The following is a 20,509-nucleotide window of genomic DNA, read 5'->3' as shown; positions in this document are numbered from 1 at the left end:
CAATGTGACATAAATCAAGTTAAGTTTGACCACATGAAAAATACTAGTAAGTGACTGTTTTAATTTGTTTTTAATTTTTTTATTTAATAATTAAGAAATTAATTATTAATATATAAAAAATATTTGTTGTAAATGTCTGATGCAAATAGTCTTGATGTGGAGACACTTGATGAGAGAGATCGAACTGATGAGAGAGATGAGAGAGAACTGAAAAGAGGAAGAGAACGAGCTACTGGAGCTGGTGAGAGAGAAAGATTGAACTGATAAGAGATAAAGAATTATTTATTTTAAATCTGATGTAGCATGGATGATTTTACGTCGATATATATATAGAAGAACTGTTAATGTATTGCTAAAAATTAAAAATAAAATAAAATAAAAATTTAGCGGAGCGGCAGCACCGCTCTTGACCACATTGCAGTCGACAATACGTACTGTTGAGAATCCATAGAGAATCTGAGGAGATCTTTTGGAATCAGACTTTTAATTCAACGCCCGCCTGGGACTTTGTCAACATGTTTTCCTGGGCTGCACATCTGTCAATTTGCGTGGCGGCTTATTACTCCTTTGCTCTTGCCTTGCTGCTTCCGCACTTGAAAGGAATCGGTTTTAACCCTAGCAAACAGTGTGCGATCGTCTTTGTATTTAAGAGCTCCGAAGGAGTTTCGGAGACGGACACAGAGACGCGCACACAAAGAGAGAGAGAGAGAAAGAGTTTTAGAGAGAGAGGGAGACAGATCTAGAGAGATTGAGAAGCTCTTGTCTTTGTATTAATGGATCGGTTGAAGGCAATTTCTCCTGCATGCACACCCGCAAGTCTCGCTTTTCACTCACCCCAGAGAGGTGCTTTTTCTTTTTCCTATCTATGTATATGTGTCTCTGTGTGTGTGTATTTCCGATCTATGGAATTTGTTTTGAATGTTGTAATCACACTCTCCCTCGGCATGTTAACACACGAGACAATTACTAATCTTGGTTTCATTTGGTTAATATTAATATTTAGTATTCTGGATCTTTCTGTTGAAAATTTATAGCTTTTTGTTACACCCAATAGAAAATTTCCTGCCGTCAAGACAGCAGAAATTTAATTGAATTATGATCATTGAGTCAATTTTCTCCGGGCTATGCTACGAAATTAATACAAATTTAAAAGTTGAATTGCATTTGCTTTGTTTGGTTCTTTAACTTGCAATTGGATTTGTTAGATAATGTTTTAACTGATTCTAATTACAGAGTCATTACTGCATCATGACAAAGTATTCTGCCCAAGGAAGAAGTTGTCATTCCCAGAGGTAGTTATATTAATGTCTCTTAAAAGTTAATATATGGTATTTCTCCCTTTATTTACATAAGTACTGAGATTACTTTGAGTTTTGTTGACAGTTGGCAGCCAGACCACGTGAGATCCATGGCCATTCTGTTGCAACTATTAGTACCAATTCTTATAACAATCAAGGTGAGTTTGTTTGGTTACATGTTTCTGCTATTATGAGGTTGTTTGGTTATATGTTCCTGCTATTATCTTGTTTTGTCAGGGTGCATCCCTAGTGGTCAAAGGACGGACTTGGAATGTTCTGTAGACTCAGACATCCTGGGTTCGATTCCGCATTAGGAGCTCCCCTGAATTACCCAATACCCGATTATGGTGGGTGGGGTTGTGTCTCCTGGGTTTACTCTCCTGAGGTTGGTCCAAAGGTTCTTGCTTTGATGAGGTTCCATGTCATCGAAAAGAATTATCTTTGGTCGTTGTTTTCATGTTATTATTTTTGTATTGATGGTACTCTAGCACTTGTGACTTTATAATGCTTTAATCGTGTGTTTAGAACCTAAAAACATTCAATTGACTGTATGAGTAATGAACATGGTATGAACTTTGGTGTGAGAGCTAGAAGTAGATTTTCTGGTAATATATACAGGAATGACAAATTTGATACAGGAATTTGATCAATATAAATTAAGGGTTCTTGGTCTTTACAACATATATGTCTTTCAAGTTATTTTACATGCACTTTTCAATATTTAACTTTTGACTTTGTGTAGCCTCTGTATGTGACGTTTTCATTTGCCCTTGAGATGCAGTTACTCAAGCAGTGTTACAGAGTGACAGAGAGATTGAATTTTTTGAAACTATAAAGAATGGAGGGTTTCGTGGTAAATTGAACAAGGTCGTTTTAGCCTACAGCGGTGGCTTAGACACATCAGTCATTGTCCCATGGCTGAGGTATGACTCCTGTTTTAAGTTTCATATCCCTGTTTTCTGGCTAGGAACATTCCCCCCGGTTCTTTATCAACTTCAAGAACCACAGATTATGAAATTAAACATCATGTACTCTTTTCTTTAGTAATCGATGCCTAGTATTTCTTGGATCTTTATTTTACGATGACAGAGGAGCAGTCCCTTAAGATGACTTCTAACAAAGCATCTAGTACTGAATCTTATTACAATCAACTGTAGTAGATAATTATCCCCGATCAAATATTAGGTCTGTGCTGAGACATTTTTTGAGACTTTGTTAAATACTCTCAGAGGAAAACAAATTGGGGAGTGGATGCTGCTTTCCTTCCATTAGATGTTTTATGGTGCTTGGTTTTCTAACGGAATTATTTGCTTTCCTTTTTTTTTTCTTGTATTTTTCTGATATAAAATAAAAATAGAAAAAAGCTTTGCTAACTTTTCCCATTTTCAGGGAGAACTATGGTTGTGAGGTTGTTTGCTTCACTGCTGATGTTGGTCAGGTATGATAAGTAGCAACATCTGCTTTCTACAAAATTGATTTTTGTGTTCCTGTAGAAGGCAGTTTCAGATGATACTATTCACATGCACCGGACCAGTTGTGTTGACTGAGTCCCTTCCTATTTATTCTTGTGGTTGATCCCATATGCTAAATTTATAGGGTATGAAGGAATTGGAAGGCTTGGAAAAGAAGGCTAAGGCCAGTGGGGCTTCACAGTTAGTGGTTAAGGACTTAAAGGAGGAATTTGTACGAGACTACATATTTCCTTGTTTGAGAGCTGGTGCAGTGTATGAGAGGAAATATTTGCTAGGAACCTCGATGGCCCGCCCTGTTATTGCAAAGGTGACTCCATTGCATTGATAGTTTTTAAACGTAAACCTGTGGATTTTCAAGAACCATTAATAATACTGTTTGGAGCTCTTTTAGAAGTCTACTTGCTTTTCCAAATGTCTGCTCTTATTTCAATCCATTGTATCTGATCAGATTTATATCCTCTATCGGTACGTGTGATTTAAATGAATTGAAAGGTTTTTTTGAAGAAGCCTTTTTCCTTCTAAATTTTCTGTTATCAGCTTTGTTTTTTAAATGGTATATTTTTTTGACTGATATTACACAGGCCATGGTAGATGTTGCCAATGAAGTTGGAGCTGATGCAGTCTCTCATGGATGCACAGGAAAAGGAAACGATCAGGCATGCCTTGTGATTGAGATCTAAATTCTATGACCTGTCATGTATTTACCTCTTACACAAGTAATTCTGTGTAATCAGGTTCGCTTTGAGCTCACGTTCTTTGCTCTGAATCCCAAGTTAAATGTCGTGGCTCCTTGGAGGGAATGGGATATTAAAGGGAGAGAAGATGCCATTGAGTATGCTAAGAAGCATAATGTTCCTGTGTCGGTAACAAAGAAATCCATATACAGCAGGGACAGGAACTTATGGCACCTTAGCCATGAGGTAACATTCATCTCTTCTTTTTCCTATTTCCTATGGTATTATAGAACTGCCCACCAAGGCTTGTCTACAGTCATTCCTCTTCAGTCTTGTCAAAAGACTCCTGATTTTTGAATCATTGTATCTCTTTGGTTTGTGTTTGTTGTTCAGAAGATTTTGCAAGGGATTATCTCATTTTTGCTCTCTTCACCACCTTTAACTCTCTCTCTCTCTCTCTCTCTCTCTCTCTCTCTCTCTCACATGTATATTTTATGCCATTAAAGGGTGACATTCTGGAAGACCCAACAAACGAACCCAGGAAGGATATGTACATGTTGACTGTGGACCCAGAAGATGCACCTAATGTACCTGAGTAAGTTTCCCTGTTTTATCTCAAGTTTAACCCGTGTCATCCGTTGTTGTGTATGATGCTGTTTCTAAGTTTTCTTTCCCATGCCCTCATTTCCTGCAGATATGTTGAAATTGGAATAGAGGCAGGTCTTCCTGTTTCAGTCAATAGGAAGAGGCTTTCACCTGCATCTTTACTCACTGAACTCAACGAGATTGGTGGGAGGCATGGAATTGGAAGAGTTGACATGATTGAAAATCGACTCGTTGGTATGAAAAGCCGTGGAGTCTATGAAACTCCTGGTGGGACAATCCTCTTCGCCGCTGTACGAGAGTTGGAGTCTTTGACAATTGATCGAGAAAGCATGCAAGTTAAAGATACACTGGCCCTCAAATATGCAGAGCTAGTGTATGCAGGCAGGTGGTTTGACCCACTCCGAAAGTCAATGGATTCATTCATGGAGAAGATCACCAAGTCTACAACAGGCTCAGTTAGACTCAAGCTGTATAAAGGTTCGGTCATGGTAACAGGCCGGAAGAGCCCTTATAGTCTGTACCGGAAAGATATATCATCTTTTGAGGACAGCCTGCTTTATGATCAGGCTGATGCTGCTGGGTTTATACGGCTGTACGGTCTTCCAACGAGGGTTCGATCGATGCTTAAGCGGGGCATCTAAGATGTCTGTCCACTTCTGTTGTCATTCTGATCAATAATCAACTTTAGTTGATTTTCAATCACTAGTAGTTGCTTAGGATTTGTGATCTATTTGTATGTTCATTTTGTGACATGTTTTAGTTATTCCAATGCCTTGATTCTATGTCATGTCTTGATTCTTAGACCTGAGCAAGTAATCTTTTGATCATTGTGATTTATGTTCGAAGAAATTTTTGTTTGTAATGTATATGTCACAAGATTAAAATCCAAATGTTGTGTCGAGAGAATGAATATGTGTATATTGATTACTCGTCTATCTACATCACCATTGAAAACTTCTGCCAATGCTATAACACGTGATGAGAAGTGATCGACTCAAAGGCCTTCTGCCTTTCTGATTTTACCTTATTTTGGGTGCTAATAAAATAAATAAATAAATAAATTTATTTTTTATATTAGTTTTCCTTTAATTTTGCAGTCAAATTGATTTTCTTTTATTAGTCGAATTGAATGTTTAATTCAAAAAGAGATCACGAGAATAAACTCATAAATAAATTGGTATGGCTTGATGTGGTATTCGGTGGAAACGCTAATAGCATATTCTTTTCAATGTCAAATGTCATTACTCCCCCCGTCTCTATAAGCTCTTTACTTTCCATTCCGTTAGTTTCTCATAACGAACCTGGCCTCTCAGTTCTCTCTCTCTCTCGATGATCGGAGTAAGCCGCTTGAGCGGCGCCACAGTCGCCGCCGTTACGGCGTCTCCGCGCATGTATCCCTTGTTGTGGCTCGTCGCTCGGAGCCGATTCTACTCTGGCACCACCTCAGCTGCTGCAGCTCAGCCTCAGGTCGACTACCTCCAAAGTGACCGAGCCGAGAGCGAGAGCCAGCGGCGCCGTGATCGGCTGGCGTATGCTCCGATGGCAGACTCGGAGGGTTCGGACCTAAGTAGAGGGGTGCAGTGGGTGTTCATAGGGAGCCCAAGCGCTAAGAAGCATGTGTACGCTGATCGGCTCTCGAAGCTTCTACGCGTCCCTCACATTTCCATGGCCAGCCTCGTCCGTCAAGAGCTCAGCCCTCATTCTTCTCTCTACAAACAGGTCTCAGAATCTTTGCTTTCTCTTTGTGACTTTTGAAATTGTTCTTTTGAGTTGTTTCTTTACGATTTCCTTGTATGCTTATTCGATTAATTCAAACTAGTGGATTGATTATAAGTTTTCAGAGAAATTTAAAGTATGATGATGAAATTAGATTGCAAATGCTATCAATCGTGGGGAACTTGTTCCAGAGGAGATAATGTTTGGGCTGCTGTCGAAGAGGTTGGAAGATGGATATTACCGAGGTGAAAGCGGATTTATACTAGATGGATTTCCTCGTTCACCAACTCAGGCTGTGAGTTTGAACTTGAACTTCTTTGGAATGAATTCAGGCACTGTTTATTTCTTGTGTAATCGAATTTGTTAGACTACTTAAATTCCTGTCTCTTGAATTACGCAATAATTTATTTGGTTTCCAGAAACTGTTATGTCTTGACGTAAAAAGGGATATAATTTTGGATTTGATTCTTGACTTATACTTCTCCCCGGTATATAGATACTTATCGAGACGTTTCTTCCATACTGTGATTTTTGCACCTTATAAGAAACAACTGCGTCGATGACACTGCAACTGACACGTACAGTCATATGAACTTGACTTTTTTGTAACAGGAAATCCTTGACCAACTTGCTGAGATTGATCTGGTTGTGAATTTCAAGTGCACAGAGGACTGCTTCGTGAATCACCGAGGAGGAGGTACTTTTTACCCCCCTTGAGTCCCGTGGGATAAACAACTTCCAAGGTACAAGTTTTTGGTATGTCCTTCCATCTCACTCAATAGGAGTGCTTTAATTGCTGTTGCAGATGGTAGCTGGAAGGAAAAAGTCCAAGTCTATGCAAAGCAGGTAGTCCTCAATTCTCGTAGCTCTGCATTTCCTTGCATATTGGATAGATGGCTCATGATCTGAACTTAATTATGAATATCCTGCTTGACGTGGTATTTTTTAAATGTTCATTACTTGTCATGGTTCCTGCTGTTTTTGGCCCAGTCACAATTTAGACCCCGTCTGGATGTTAAGCTGAGTTGAGATGATTTGAGTTTTTTATAAATAGTAATGAGTTGAGATGGTAGGGTGAGTTTTGTGGGGCCCACCTAAGATGAGTTTAGATATGTTTGGATGTTAAGATGAGTTTTGATTATTTATGGAAAGTTGGAAAAGGTTGTGGGTCCCTCGTGTTAAGAGTGTTGAGTTAAAAAAGATTGTGAATCTCACGTGTAAAGAGATTTTGAGCTGAGATCAGTTTAGTGATTTGAGAGTTGGGTGCTTAGATGTTAGATCAGCTTAAAATTAGATTGAACTGAGTTGAGTCATAGTTAAATATGAAACGTGAAGGAATTAGTGCATTAGGGAGTAAGAAAAATCAAAATTCGTATTTTTCACATAATTTTTTAACCTCTGTTATTTTATTTATTTTATGCTAGTGTGATGCTAGCTGTCAGGCTGTAGATTGTTCCTTTCTTTCTCCTTTTGTTCCTTCCGGGCAACTGCACAGCAATGCACTTTTAAAGACACAGCCTTCTTTCTAATGGCCCCAAGCCCTTACTTCCAAGAATGGCTTATAGCTATTCCTTAAGGCAGTTTATCATGAGAAACAACTGTTCCTGGAAACAGCCCTGAAAAGCTTGTACTACATTGAGATGTTCTTAATAACTTTTATTTTTTTTACGAGGATGGGTCAATGGGTTTTTTTCTGAGACAGGATGCTCATATTCCATGCATTTATAACATAATCAGAGAGGTGAATGCTTTTGATAGGAACTATTATTTTTTTTCTCCCCAGAGCAAGCCAGTGGAAGATTATTACAGGAAACAGAAAAAGCTTCTTGAGTTTCAAGTTGGCGGTGCACCTGGGGAGAGTTGGCAAGGGCTTTTGGCTGCATTACATCTACCCCATTTCAATGCTGGCTATATTCCATATGAACTCACTACAGGTTTGGATAGGCTTTAGTTTAGTTCTAGACATCCATATTTTCACTTCGCTGTAAATATGAGTGATGCAATCGCTGACTTTATTGTTTCTCCTTTTTCTGTGGTTTGAGCTAAATACAAATTATACAATATAAAGCAATTTTAGGATTCTGAGATCATATGAAAAATCTTAGGTTTGGAGAATGCATGGAAATGCGTTATAAAGTAAAAGATCATTATTTTAGAGATGCATCCAATGTAGTGCATTAGCCTTTCAATGGGAGTTAGTCAAATCAAACGGGGAAGTTTGTGGTCTCTCTCTTGTTTTTTCTTTTTATCGTTTCCATGTAAGAGTCTATAGCATTGTTTAGCTCCCCATAATCTATTGCAATCTCCCATAATTCAAATACAAGTTTTCCAAGGAAGAAAAGTCTACCATTGATTTGGGACTGAATTGATTCTCTACCACTGATATGACAATTACAGAAATACAAATCTGATCATATATAGATCGAGTTTGCACAGAGTTGAGTCACATCTAAAAAAGGAAGAAGAATATGATATGAAGAAGAGGATAAATCATTTATGTGATGCAGTGTCATGTCTTTGTTCACCATCAACTGTTGTTGCCTGAATTTGAGCTGCATACTGTAAATTCCAAAGGACATCCTCAATAGAGGGACGGCTGCATGATTCCAGAGAAATGCATCGGCTCACTATGGAAATCACAATTGATAAGGATTCTTGCGAGCAAGTGGCTTGCACAATTGGGTCAATTATACGTTTCTGGCCATCCTGGCTGTTCAAAGATGCCTGCAAAATGAAGAATCTGGTGTCAAGAATGTATAAAAACCAAGGGGAAAAAAAAAAACTATCCACCAATATTGTACCAACTTTGCAGAAATTCTGGTTAGCATCAATTAGGACTGTTCATCCGGAACCCGAGAAACCGGATTCATCCGGGTTCCGGCCCAAATTTGACTCAGGCTAACTCGGTCAGGGTTTGAAATTTGAGTTCCGGTCTGGGTATACTCGGGTTTCCAGGCCGAAACCCGGATGAACAGTCATAGGCCATCAATTCAATGCTCCAGAGAGTAGTGAGAATAGTTATACCAACATTATTATGGCATAGAAATGCACTGGATCAGCTAGTTTGTTTAGTTTTCAGGATTTTTGACACTGCGCACACGCTCATACACATTGATATATACTCAGCAGTTAGTCAGAAATTCAATTCATACCATCTCATTTAGCAAAAAGGACTCTCTTCTAGCACATACTGAAGATCCAACAACTGCCTCCAGTAAGATGAATCCGAAAGCATAAACATCATCCTCTAATTTTTTCATTTGCCTGAAGACATGGAAACCTCTAAAATGGTTAATAACCATTGAAGCAGGGATTCATCTCATTAAAGATTAATTAGTAATTAAAAAGGAATTGTCTGCTCTATCTGGTAGCTTACCATGATTTATGACCTTCTCCTTTTGCCTAAAAACCAAGAGCACAAAATCAATAGCCAACCACAAACATCAAGAATTTATTGCAAGGCCCACCAATCAATAATCAATAAAAATAAGAAACCCTACCTCAAATTTGTCAGTTTCTTCCAAGAGAATGGACATCCCATAGTCACTCAACTTTGCCATCCAATGCTCATTGATCAGAATGTTATTTGTCTTCAATCTGTTGTTGAAGAAACCAGGAATAACTCCAACATGTAGGAAGTGCACAGCCTTGGCAACACTGACTAGAACTGACAATCTCTCTGACCAGTTGAAAACCTTTCTGCAGCTATTCTCTACAAGTATAAAGCTGGCTGTAGTTAAATGGTAAAGCAAAAATCTACACCATTAATGAAATATTTATATGGAGAGGCCAATTCCAATGACATTTTAGTCCTTATATCCCTATAATAAGGCATTCAAAGGATTAATATTAGTATCAAATTACCTGCAAGATAAGTTCGAAAACTCCCACCGGGAATATATTCTGATATGAGAAAGACATTGTTCACACTGCAATTATCTCTTCCACCAACATCAACACAGTGCCCCAAAAGGCCTACCAAATGTGGGTGGCGAAGCCTTGCAAGCAAATCCAACCTGAGTTTTAGATTTCGAAGTGAAAATTTCTTTGAACAAGGCAAACACCTAATAGCAACTTGGTTCCCATTCTCTAATCTTCCTCTGTAAAGCTGCAAGACAAAGGAGAGAGAGTTGAGAAGGATATAATGCAATAGATATAAAAGCTTAGATGGCTGATTCGATTGCTATCATAATTGATGCTCATAATGAGCAAAATAAGCTTGATTAAGATGACAGTCTAGCAGTGACAGTAGTAATTTTTACCATAGATTTCATCATACCTTTACAGCAAATTACAAATTTTAAACAGTACCTTTCCACATGAGCCTTCTCCCATAAAGGCAGAGCTGTCAAAGTTGTTTGTCGCTTCTTTTAACTCGTCTAAACTGAAAGACCGACACGCTGGGAGACCTTGCATGCCCAACTTTGCAGCCTCAGAAACAAACCCTTACCAAAAAAGAAATAAGGTCAACGTTAATGTCCAGTTGTTCAAACACAAAACTATCATTTAGCTTTCAAATTCACGCCATATTTTTGCAGTATTTTCCTCTTGTTAGTGGATGACCTACTTGCATTTGCTGGAAGCTCAGAGGAGAACCCAGCTGCCGAGCTATCTTGCACTGCGTTCTGCAACAAATGCTGCTCCGATGTCCCTCGAGGACAATAGCATCTCCACAAAAATAGAAATCCCAAAGCCAGAAACACCATAAATAAAACGATTCCTACAATTACACCCACTAAAATTCCAGCATTTTTGCCTTTGGATTGTTTCTTCACGTTGACGACTTCCTCACAATATGATTCTGCTGCATGCTGATGCCTTAGATCATTGGATAAGCAATTCCCCTCAAACTCAACCACTCTCTTTTCGGAGTTGGCCCTTAAACAAGAAGGCAATCCACCCATCAACCTATTGTTTGATATATCAACGAACTCAAGTTTGCTGCCACAGCTTAGGTGGCCTGGAAGTGACCCGCTAAGCATGTTTGATGCAATATTCAAATAAGTGATATTGGGCAAAGAGAAAAGTGCAGCTAGAGGTGTCCCCCTAAGAACATTGAATGACATATCCATGTGTTGGAGCTGACTTAACCGGCCATATTGCTCAGGAATCTTACCCGAGAAGGAGTTGTTGTTGAGGAAGACCAAGACGACTCCTTTGGGCATTTGAGGTAGCACAGAATGTAATTTGTTTGCACTCAAATCCAGCACACGTAATCTATTTAAGCTACTGAGATGTGGCAATTCCCCAGACATGTCATTGCTTGAGATGATAAGATCTGTGAGAGTGGGGATACTCAAGATTGAAGATGGAAATGGACCTTTAAGCCGGTTGTTCCTCAAGCTTAGAACTGTCAGATTAGATAAGGAATCAAACCAAGTGGGGAGGGAAGTATTAAAGAAATTGCCGTCCAGTTTGAGAGTTTGAAGCTTCACCATTGTACAAATCTTATAAGGAATTGAACCAAAAAGAAAATTTGAACTCAAATCAAGGTGTTCAACTGAAGACAGTCTATGAATTTTGTCCGGCAGTGGACCCCAAATGCCCAAAGATACCAGACTAAGAACTCTCAAGCTGGTTAGCCTTGCCAGGGTGGCCACGAAAGAATCCATGGAGAAGCTCTCCGACAAAGTTTGATTGGGAATTGCAAACCCATTGAAGTCCCAAACTTTTGTAGCCTTATCACCCATAATTCTGAGCTCAGTCACAAAATTTTCTTGGCATGTGATGTTAACTTGTACTGAAGATAAAGAGCAAAAATCATTGGTATGATCATTCCAAATCTCCAATTGCTTTGGGTACTCTAAGTGCTTTCTAAGCTGAAGAAGGACTTGGGTTTGAGAGGATTGCAGTTGATGAGTACCAGGAACATAGAAACTCCATACAAAACAGAAAAGCAAAAACAAGCAACACCACCCCATTGAAACCATCCTTCTATTGTCAATGATTCATGGTGTCAGCAAACAACGGAATGAGAACCCTTTATAACCTGTCATTTAATAATACACAAAAGCAGGAAAAAGTGTTATCATTGAAACGTAGACTGACCTTGAAAGATCAAGCAGGGTAGTGGCGTGGCAGTTGATATGGAAAATCTTGGGTTTTCTTTGATTTTAAAGAACATCCGGTAAAGTAATACACATGTAGGAGCTGCCAACTTTACCTCCCAATCTCAAAGAGCAAGTTTTACGGCAGTTGTCAAAACAGAGTGAAAACAGAGACTAATGAAAAGAGATCTCTACGAGGGAAATGTCGGTGACGGTGATGCATTGCGTAACGAAGCAGGGAAAAGACTCGAGTCAAATCTGTTACATTGCCTGTTCCTGTCGTAGACTTCCATGTTCCAGCAGAAGATTATTTAATGCTGTCCTTGGCTTTGTTTATTCTATTTTTTTTTTTTTTTTTAAGCTCGTTTTCTTTTTCCTTTCTTTTTTCTTCAAATCAATTAGAATTCATTTGGGATCTTGAGGCATCAAATGCTCTATGGTTTCATACTTGCATGTAATTTAAACAAACTGCTTCTTTGCAAGTATATATTTTATTCCATTAAATTCTTAAATGTTTGTTTGTTTTTTTTTAACATATGTAAGATAATCCAATCAATGAAGGATAACCAGTTGAAGGACAGAATGGTAATAGCAATGCATGTCCTTGGAACTCGAGGATGCTGACTTGTCATAATTTGACAGGCTGTCCAATAATAAAATGACATCGGCAGAGAGGCTCATTTAACCCATACAGTCCGGCTTCTGTATGTTTAAGCAGTCGGACATGCCAGCAGACACTCGTTGAAACCTCTATGATTTGCAGTTTTAGCTCAGATGGCAAAGGGATTTGGCCTGGCTCGGGCTGGCACCATATCCATCCACTGCGCTGAGCTGTCTTTGCACAAGTGGCATTTAAGAAGATACAAGTGTTAGATATTGTTGAAATTATTTTATTATTATTTTCCAATTTTTCATCTCATCTTATTTGTATAACCAAACGAGACTAAACTCAACTTATTATTTTATATTTTGGCTCTAAAAGACATTCCAGCGATTCCATGTGGTAATAGATCGGTTTCAAAGGGACATGTGCGGTGCATACCAGCATCAGAGCACATGCCAGGCTTCATCCCGAGTGGTCCAGCACAAATTTTAAACATCCTCATTCCTCAAGCTTTAACCATCAAGAATTATATTGCCATTTTAATTTAATGCCAAATTAAACACTTAAAAGCGTGAGTGTTTGAGATACTGATTATGTAAACCGGCAGGCAGGGTTGTATATGAACCCCCAAAGTGATGAGGAACATAGTGAATGCATTCTACCGACGACAATTTCATCCATAATGTTTGGATATGGTTGCCAATAAACAGAATAAGAGTAATACTAAATACAGTTTTAGGATATATAAAGCTCTGTGTGCTCCCTTTAAAAAAAAGTGAGATTTATTATTAAAAAATAATTTTTTCATGTGAATTATAAATTTATCTATTTTTTTCAAAGAAAGTGTGTGGCTTGTATCTCTATAACTTCAAAAAGTAATACTAGATACAGTCGTGGAGTGCACAAACGCCACACATTCATTTTGAAAAAGAATGAAATTTACTATTAAAAAAAAAAATATGTAGAACCTGTATTTACTGAATTTTTTTAAAAGAATTGCACAATACTTACATATTTCACGACTGTAAATATCGTATCTCACAAAATAAATCCAGCTTTAGGAAAAGACAAATGATTGAAAGTGAAAATATGGAAAGCACGACATACATGCATAAACGAAATCAATTGATTTCCTCTATTGTCTGGTCAAATTGGATAATCCGTTGAGGAGAAAGATCTACATAGCATGAAATGCTCATGCAGGGTCTATAGTATCTACAAAATCTATACAGATAGTATTAAATACTGTAAAATTTATTTGACATGTCTATTCCAATTTCGTACCATAATAGACATACCTTATGTATCATCATAATGACGCCACCTTGCCTGATATGTAACCATAGTTTTAAATTTCATTTTGTTATAGCCATTCAGTTAGAATTTTCTGTTCCGGTGTAGTATCTAGTATACTATACCTCCTCATTCCGTTTCACTCTAAATTCCGGCCCGTTTCGATCCATTCTGGCTAGAATGGTTATTTTAGGCTCTATTCCGTTTCGGATTGTCTTTGTAATTTTCTTGTACTTTAATAACATTTTTGTAAATTTTAAATTGAGATGGTATTTAATTAATTCTAGAATATAAATATATTTATATAATTTTAACTTTTTTGTAATTTTAAATGTCCCCTCATTTTTTTTAATATCATTGTTTTTAAAAATTTCTCTATTCTTTTATTTTATTTTTTCTTTGTTTTTGTTTCTGAACTTAAGTTTGTAATTTTTTCAATGTATATTTATTTTATAAATCTTCGATTCTTCCATATATATATATATATATGTATGATACATACATATATATATATATATCCTATCTGTTGTTAGTTTATATATATATATATATATATATATTTATATATAATATATAAATCTCGAAACGGTATATCAAAATGCACCATACTAAAATATTTTGCTTGAATGATATCAGAAAGAAATTAAAAACATGGTATGTATTTAATGTAACCCGGACTTTTGGGCACAAGACGGAAGATTAGGTTCCCTGAGGCAAACGGCATAAACGATGTAATAAATAAGAGATAAGTGTGAACAAGGACGGTGTTGAAAGAAAGTGATAGTTCATGACAAAATGGGCTCTCAAATCCAAGTGCCCTTTTCTTTAGTATAAAGATGAAATCATAGCAATTCTTCGTCAAATCATTCATTCAATTCAGTATTATTGCCCCCAACGATATCCTCTTCCTTTATCCTCGCAATATAAAACAAAGAAGAAAAGACCTGCCGTTGAAATTTATTGTCACATAAGATCTCCTGTATAGGACCCATCTCCAGCATTTGTAACCAGTAACCTTATATCAAGTTTACAACAGTACAATTTTACCACGTGGACAGAACCCAAGAGCATATTTTTCGGATGTTCTACTTTTCTTGAAATTAATGAATAATTCTAGTTTTCGTCCCCATACATCACAGATTTTATTTTATTTTTTGTATTTTTTTATAATAAATATATGATGTATGAATAATAAGTAAAACAACTCAATTAGTTTAAAAATAATAAAATAAAATAATAATATTAAAAAAAATATTAAAATAGGTAAAGTGTGTGATGTGGGATGATGAATAGTATCTCTCGAAAGAAAAATAATATTTGCAGTCGTGAGTATGCAAGAGCTATGCAATCACTTTGAAGAAAGTGAATAAATAAGAGATCCATATGAAAAAAAAATTAATTTTTTAATAGTAGATCTTACTCTTTTTTAAAGCGATTGCATGACGCTTGCACACTCAACGACTATATACAGCATTATTCAAATATTTTATCTAGAAATTATATAAAATGTGGACCTTTATCACTATGAAAAACAAGAAGGCACGGAGGAACAACAAGAAGGAGTATGCCTCCAATAATGTTATTGGAGGCTGCCCACTGCACAAATTTATGCATTCATGAGATCGATATTAGAGCAGCATACACAACAAGGCATCAACACCCTTATATCTCCAGATGATGAAGAATATGATGCTCTTGGCAACATGAATGGTTCCGATATGAAGGCTCAATCATCATCCAATGAACAAACTGCTTGTAATAGTTTTTCAATTCATTTACTAGAAGGTCCTTCCCTCAGCTGAGGTGTAAAATTGTTGTCTAGCTCTACAGAATTGATGGAATATTCGTTTAGCTAGTAAGGATTTGTTTTACCTCTCTTAGTATAAAGCAGCAGCACTATGTAATGCAGTAGTGCGATGGAATAAAGTTGAATTCTTTTTTCCATTCATTCTCTCTCTGATTTTCTCCTTCTCAGCTTTTGTTATTCTTACAATCGTGTATCTTAATCGCCTCCCAAGAGGAAAATTTATTCAGCAATACTCTGGTATCCTTGGTGATTCCTTCTGCAATCCAATCTTGATTGTTCTTGGGATCGTTCAAAGCTGCTATTGTTTTTTGAGAGTCTCCTTCCAACCTGATTTTCTCCAACTGTTTGGTCTGGGCTTCTTTGACTCCAATGCATGCAGCCAATGCCTCCCCTTATTGTGGATTGCAGGCTTGCAGCTAGTTGAGTGCGCTGATACAAAAAGCATTATCTCTTTATTGTTCCATCCTATTGCCACTAATGTGCTGCCATTTGTTCTTACTGCTACATCAAAATTTATAAAAACAAAATCTGGGGTGGGGGGACCCCTACGAAGCTCATGATATGATTTTTTAACCTGCTCTAGGAACTGAGGAGACATGGTGGGAGATAATCTGTAAAAGAAGGTTAAAAATTTAAATTTATAATCTTTTAAAATCTGGCATATATGTGGAGGACACGTGTTTAATCGCCATTTCAGCTTGGCCAGGTGAAGTTAAACAAGAAGTTAACAACAGGACAAGACCGGGTACAGAAGATGAGTCCCAATAGTATTCTAATGCCTGTCAAGAAATTCTAAAAATATGAATTTAGAGGTTTCAATTGGTCAGAGAAACGTTCCTATATAGTCTGTCCTTTGACTGACATAATGTTGTTTCAAGTTAATTGCTAATCTGCTGTCTCCTCTCAGGCTTGGTGAGGCTCTTTGGCTTCCCGGTTTTCCAGAATATATTAAATTGAAAAACTTGTAGAATCAACAGATCCTCGCATGTGCATATGTCCACGGAAACAAAAGCAGAATAAGAAGTGAATTCAAGTACATATATTGCACTAAATATGGTGTCCACCTTGAGAGTTCAATCGAAAGGATCAAAGCAGAAGATTTGAAAAATGAGATGTAAACATAAATGGCAGAAGAGAACGATGAACAAAACTTAAAAAAAGTGCCACCGCTGCTTTTCCCATCACTGATTCTTTCTCGTTCAAGGATGTTCTCAGGAGTGAGTTTGAAAGGTTATCACCACACTTGTTCAGCCATTTAAAACAATTTACCTTGGGTTCTTAGGATTTTGCTGACATATATAGGAAGCAACACACAGATTGGCAACTAATACCGTCTGGAATTAATTTGTTGGCACTTAACCGATATCCTTGGATGAAGCAAGAGCTCATACACATAACAAAAAGGTTATGTTTGAAAATTGCCCAGAGCATAAGCATCAACGATCGTTGTAAGAGAGGTACATAAGGTCTGCTGTGTAGATAAAAGGTTCGACTCAAGTTTGACTTAGCTTCTATTCCTTGCATGTTGTGCACAATGTAGATTGATTAAACTAAATGCAGCTGCAGCAAAACCCTGGCATTAAATTCTTTTGGTTGCATCTCTTAGAAAATGTTAGAACTTGAAAACTATATTTACTGTCTTTTGGCAACATTCAATAGTTTCTATTCCTATTGGCAACATATGAAGTCAATCTGAACTCATGGTCTTTTGGAAAGGCCCAAAGTATTCAATGATCTCATAAGTAGTCAAAATCTTAAATCAATGGGGAACCCTTGAAATTCTATCTTGCCTTGGTGCGCTCTAATCACATCAGGAACCTCATTCTGATACTTTTTCACTAACTTCTCGACAAATGTTTTCTCAGTCATTCTAAACGTATGAAGTATGCTGGTATCTTCCTTAATCAAACACTTTGACATCAAAATTTGCAGAACTGAACACCTCGGAATTATCCGCTTCTCCAGGCTAAACAGTAGAAGATTCGGACTCTTGGAGATTATTGAAGGCTTCATCTTCAGATTGTTCACAAAGAACCCCATCACTTTCATGATCTTCTTCACTGAAGTAACCATACACATTGGTTGCAGCTTGAATGCTGAATCAATTTCATCCTTTGACAAACCAAAACTGCTAAAAGCTTCCACCTTCTTCTCCCACAGTGCTTTACTCATCATTGCCATTGAACGGATGGCAAGAACAAATAGTAGATTATTGGGATCAAAACCCAATTTCATAACCTCATTAACAATCTCACTAAACCGATAAGTCCTCAGAAGAAGCGATCTTGGATGCATCAAAAAGATCTTAACAACTAATGAATTGGGAACACCATGGCTTAGCAATATTGATATGTTCGCCTGTAACACTGTTTCCACATTAAATTCAATCAACGAGAAGCGTGCCTTTACCACCTTTAAAACATTCTCGTCGGTCCCCAGAATCCTCCTAAGCTTTTGAACACAAGGAATGATTTGGTTTTCGAGACTCCTTCCTAAAATATAGGGCTCTACGGATAAACGATTTGCAATTTCGAGGTATGAAAAGCCCAAAGATTTTAAAAACTCTAACTTTGGCTTAAAGATCTTTTGTGTATCGAGCAGATACAATGTCGGACGCTTCATGGTCAAAGTCGATATTTGCTCATCATTGAAACCATGTGCTCTAAAAAACTCAACCACAGTGTATGCATCACTCTCAAGCACACGTGGGTCTTTGCTGAGCATTTTGGCGAGGCTAGCGCCAGAAAACCCTAAGGATTTAAACAACTCCATGTTGGGCCTAAGGGTTTTGCCTAAATCGGCCGAAAGCAATAACGGACGACTACTAATTAAGTGTCTGATGTGGTTCTGCGTCAAACCGTGAGTTCTCAACAGGTCCAGAACGGAATTGGGATTCTCTATGTTGTCAATGTTGAGCTTCTTGGAAGCTGAAGCAGCCAACTCCAAGGACAGCCCACATGAGTTTCGGAGGAAGGAAACAGTAAGAGATTTTGGATCCGTGATATTAGGGAGTTCTGAGATGGGTTTGAGAGATGAAGTTGAGAACAAGTGGCCATGGCAGATTGGTGAAGCTCTGCGCCTTAATTGTCGGGGCATCTTTATGCAGATTAGACGAAACATTTGATTTGACTGCGGAAAAGGCTGAATCAATGGTTACCTGGATTGAGTTTTGAGATGGAATGTGCCGCTATTAAGCTGATTGGAGCTCCGGCCTCCTCCTCCTCACTTTCTCTTTGTCTGTGGTTTCAGAGCAGGGTGAGTGCAATAACGCACCGTCCGACAGGGTACGAATCTAAAAGATGAATTTGCTAAGCCTGTGTTTTCATCTAGAGGGCCCCCAGAGAACACCCCAAACTCCAAAGGCACACCGATCGGTTGCGCTGTTCTGTCCCCGGACAAATGATTTTATAAAATCTCTTTATATCTATTGCTTTTCTTCGATTATTTTCACGAGTCATGCTTAAATCCAGCAAGCGAAAAATTATATTTTCAATCCTACTTTTAATGCTCAATGCGTTGTTAATGTGAAGATTTTTTTGATTTTTTAAAATTATAATAAATCCCGTAATAAGTTCGAATGTGAAGATTTACACCAGGGGTGAGCACCAACCCACTACTTGGAATATCCTAAATTCGACTTCGAAAACTACTTCGTCAGAGTTTAAATTTGAATTCCGGCTACGACTTGTGCAAACTCCGTTCTGAATCCAACTCCAGCTTGTCAAAATGGAGTCAGATAATTTTTTTAATTTCATATTTAACTCAGTTTTAAATAAATTTTTATCAACTTTTAAATTCCAAATTTACTAAAAATATAACTAAAACTCTTTAACTAAGATCAACATGATATCCTTATTAATGGTCATTTCACATCAGTATTTACAGTAAATATTTAATTATAAAAATGTATTAACAATAAATATAATAGGAGCCCAGCAAAAAAGTAAAAAAGTCACAAGTTTAAAATTCAGCTACTACTTTGTATTCTATATCAGTTGCTGGTGCTTAATTTATTTCTAGCGTCTAATTACATCTATAATATACTAGATTTATTAATTATTTATATACTAAACTTATACTATAATATTTAATTACATGTTATTATATTTTAGTAAATTAATATTATGTATTATTAACATATTATAAAAGGCTTATTTCAGTACTAGTATCTAACTTATTTATATACTTGATTATGTTTGGAAGTAATGCTATGATGTTTACATATATTAAATTATTATTAATCTATTTATATTATAATATAAGTATATTAATTTATAATAATTAGCTTATACTAGTATATTATTGAATTTAACTATACAAGTTCTAGTTATGTAACTATATAACTATACTAGTATGTATCATCAATAGATAAATATTACTTTTATAACATATGTACAATAGCAAGGTTAGAATTGGAGTCAAAGGGCAAAGTCAGAGTTAGAACAAAGACTCGGAGTCGGTCTTGCAACGACTCCAACTCTGACTAAAAAACTTAAAAAAAAAAATCCGACTCCGACTCCATTTTGTCAAATTCAAAGTTAGATTTTTAAATTTTTGCTCAGTCCTAATGCGCTCGAGACACCAACTTATATTTAGCAAAACTCGTAGCTAGTAGCTCCGATGAGTATTGAACTATTAGTATTTACAATTTTGTTTTTTTCTTCAAAAAAAGAAAAAGAGATAGATATAGAGTTTTCATTTTTTTTTTTTTACTTTTGAATTAATTTAAAAGAGTTATAAGTGTAAACAAGATATTATATATATTGTAGAAAAATACGATAAAGTTTTTTTTTATTTATCATTTTACACATTCGGTATATTCTCGTCATTAAAATGAGCAATCCATCCTTTGTCCGTCTAAAAAGATAACGAGAGACATATGACAAGTCCCAAATGTTATTGGCTTCAAACAATGATGTGTCCAAAGTTTTCAAATTAATCAAAGAAATAAAAAAATTAATCAAAGTTCTCAAACTAATAAAAAACAAAGAT

The 20,509-nt window shown here is 36.8% G+C and overlaps 4 protein-coding genes across 9 annotated transcripts; 2 read left to right on the top strand and 2 right to left on the bottom strand.

The window, feature by feature from the left end:
- Positions 1-536: 536 nt before the first annotated feature.
- LOC121237716 (argininosuccinate synthase, chloroplastic-like) lies at positions 537-4,940 on the top strand. Its single transcript, XM_041134573.1, has 10 exons — positions 537-843; positions 1,234-1,292; positions 1,384-1,456; positions 2,080-2,221; positions 2,688-2,736; positions 2,895-3,077; positions 3,352-3,426; positions 3,505-3,690; positions 3,951-4,039; positions 4,139-4,940. The coding sequence occupies exons 1-10, from the start codon at positions 774-776 to the stop codon at positions 4,689-4,691; spliced, it is 1,479 nt and encodes a 492-aa protein (XP_040990507.1). The 5' UTR covers positions 537-773; the 3' UTR covers positions 4,692-4,940.
- Positions 4,941-5,313: 373 nt separating this feature from the next.
- LOC121237718 (probable adenylate kinase 7, mitochondrial) lies at positions 5,314-8,098 on the top strand. Of its 3 annotated transcripts, none has more exons than XM_041134575.1 (5): positions 5,314-5,769; positions 5,921-6,061; positions 6,379-6,463; positions 6,572-6,612; positions 7,550-8,098. In XM_041134575.1, exons 1-5 carry the CDS (start codon positions 5,380-5,382, stop codon positions 7,715-7,717), a joined length of 825 nt encoding a protein of 274 aa, XP_040990509.1. In that variant the 5' UTR covers positions 5,314-5,379; the 3' UTR covers positions 7,718-8,098. The 3 variants fall into 3 exon arrangements, 2 of the variants coding, with proteins under 2 accessions (XP_040990509.1, XP_040990510.1); XR_005934958.1 differs by having other exon boundaries at positions 5,320-5,769; positions 6,186-6,463; positions 7,550-7,572; XM_041134576.1 differs by having other exon boundaries at positions 5,320-5,769; positions 7,525-8,098.
- Positions 8,091-13,732, bottom strand: LOC121237715 (probable inactive leucine-rich repeat receptor-like protein kinase At3g03770). Of its 4 annotated transcripts, none has more exons than XM_041134570.1 (8): positions 13,716-13,732; positions 10,334-11,755; positions 10,078-10,211; positions 9,631-9,874; positions 9,267-9,478; positions 9,143-9,168; positions 8,919-9,030; positions 8,091-8,490 (listed from the first exon to the last, which is right to left on the bottom strand). In XM_041134570.1, exons 2-8 carry the CDS (start codon positions 11,694-11,696, stop codon positions 8,257-8,259), a joined length of 2,325 nt encoding a protein of 774 aa, XP_040990504.1. In that variant the 5' UTR covers positions 11,697-11,755; positions 13,716-13,732; the 3' UTR covers positions 8,091-8,256. The 4 variants fall into 4 exon arrangements, with proteins under 4 accessions (XP_040990504.1, XP_040990502.1, XP_040990505.1 ...); XM_041134568.1 differs by lacking the exon at positions 13,716-13,732 and adding an exon at positions 11,930-12,043; XM_041134572.1 differs by lacking the exons at positions 8,919-9,030; positions 13,716-13,732 and having other exon boundaries at positions 8,366-8,490; positions 10,334-11,987.
- Positions 13,733-16,911: 3,179 nt separating this feature from the next.
- LOC121237717 lies at positions 16,912-19,028 on the bottom strand. The gene has a single exon (XM_041134574.1). It carries the CDS (start codon positions 18,635-18,637, stop codon positions 17,264-17,266), a length of 1,374 nt encoding a protein of 457 aa, XP_040990508.1. The 5' UTR covers positions 18,638-19,028; the 3' UTR covers positions 16,912-17,263.
- Positions 19,029-20,509: the final 1,481 nt, after the last annotated feature.

Source organism: Juglans microcarpa x Juglans regia, chromosome 6S, assembly GCF_004785595.1.
Source record: "Juglans microcarpa x Juglans regia isolate MS1-56 chromosome 6S, Jm3101_v1.0, whole genome shotgun sequence".
NCBI classification, from domain to species: domain Eukaryota; kingdom Viridiplantae; phylum Streptophyta; class Magnoliopsida; order Fagales; family Juglandaceae; genus Juglans; species Juglans microcarpa x Juglans regia.
The sequence above is the reverse complement of the archived record's forward strand: the minus strand, read 5'-3'. Positions and strand labels throughout refer to the sequence as shown.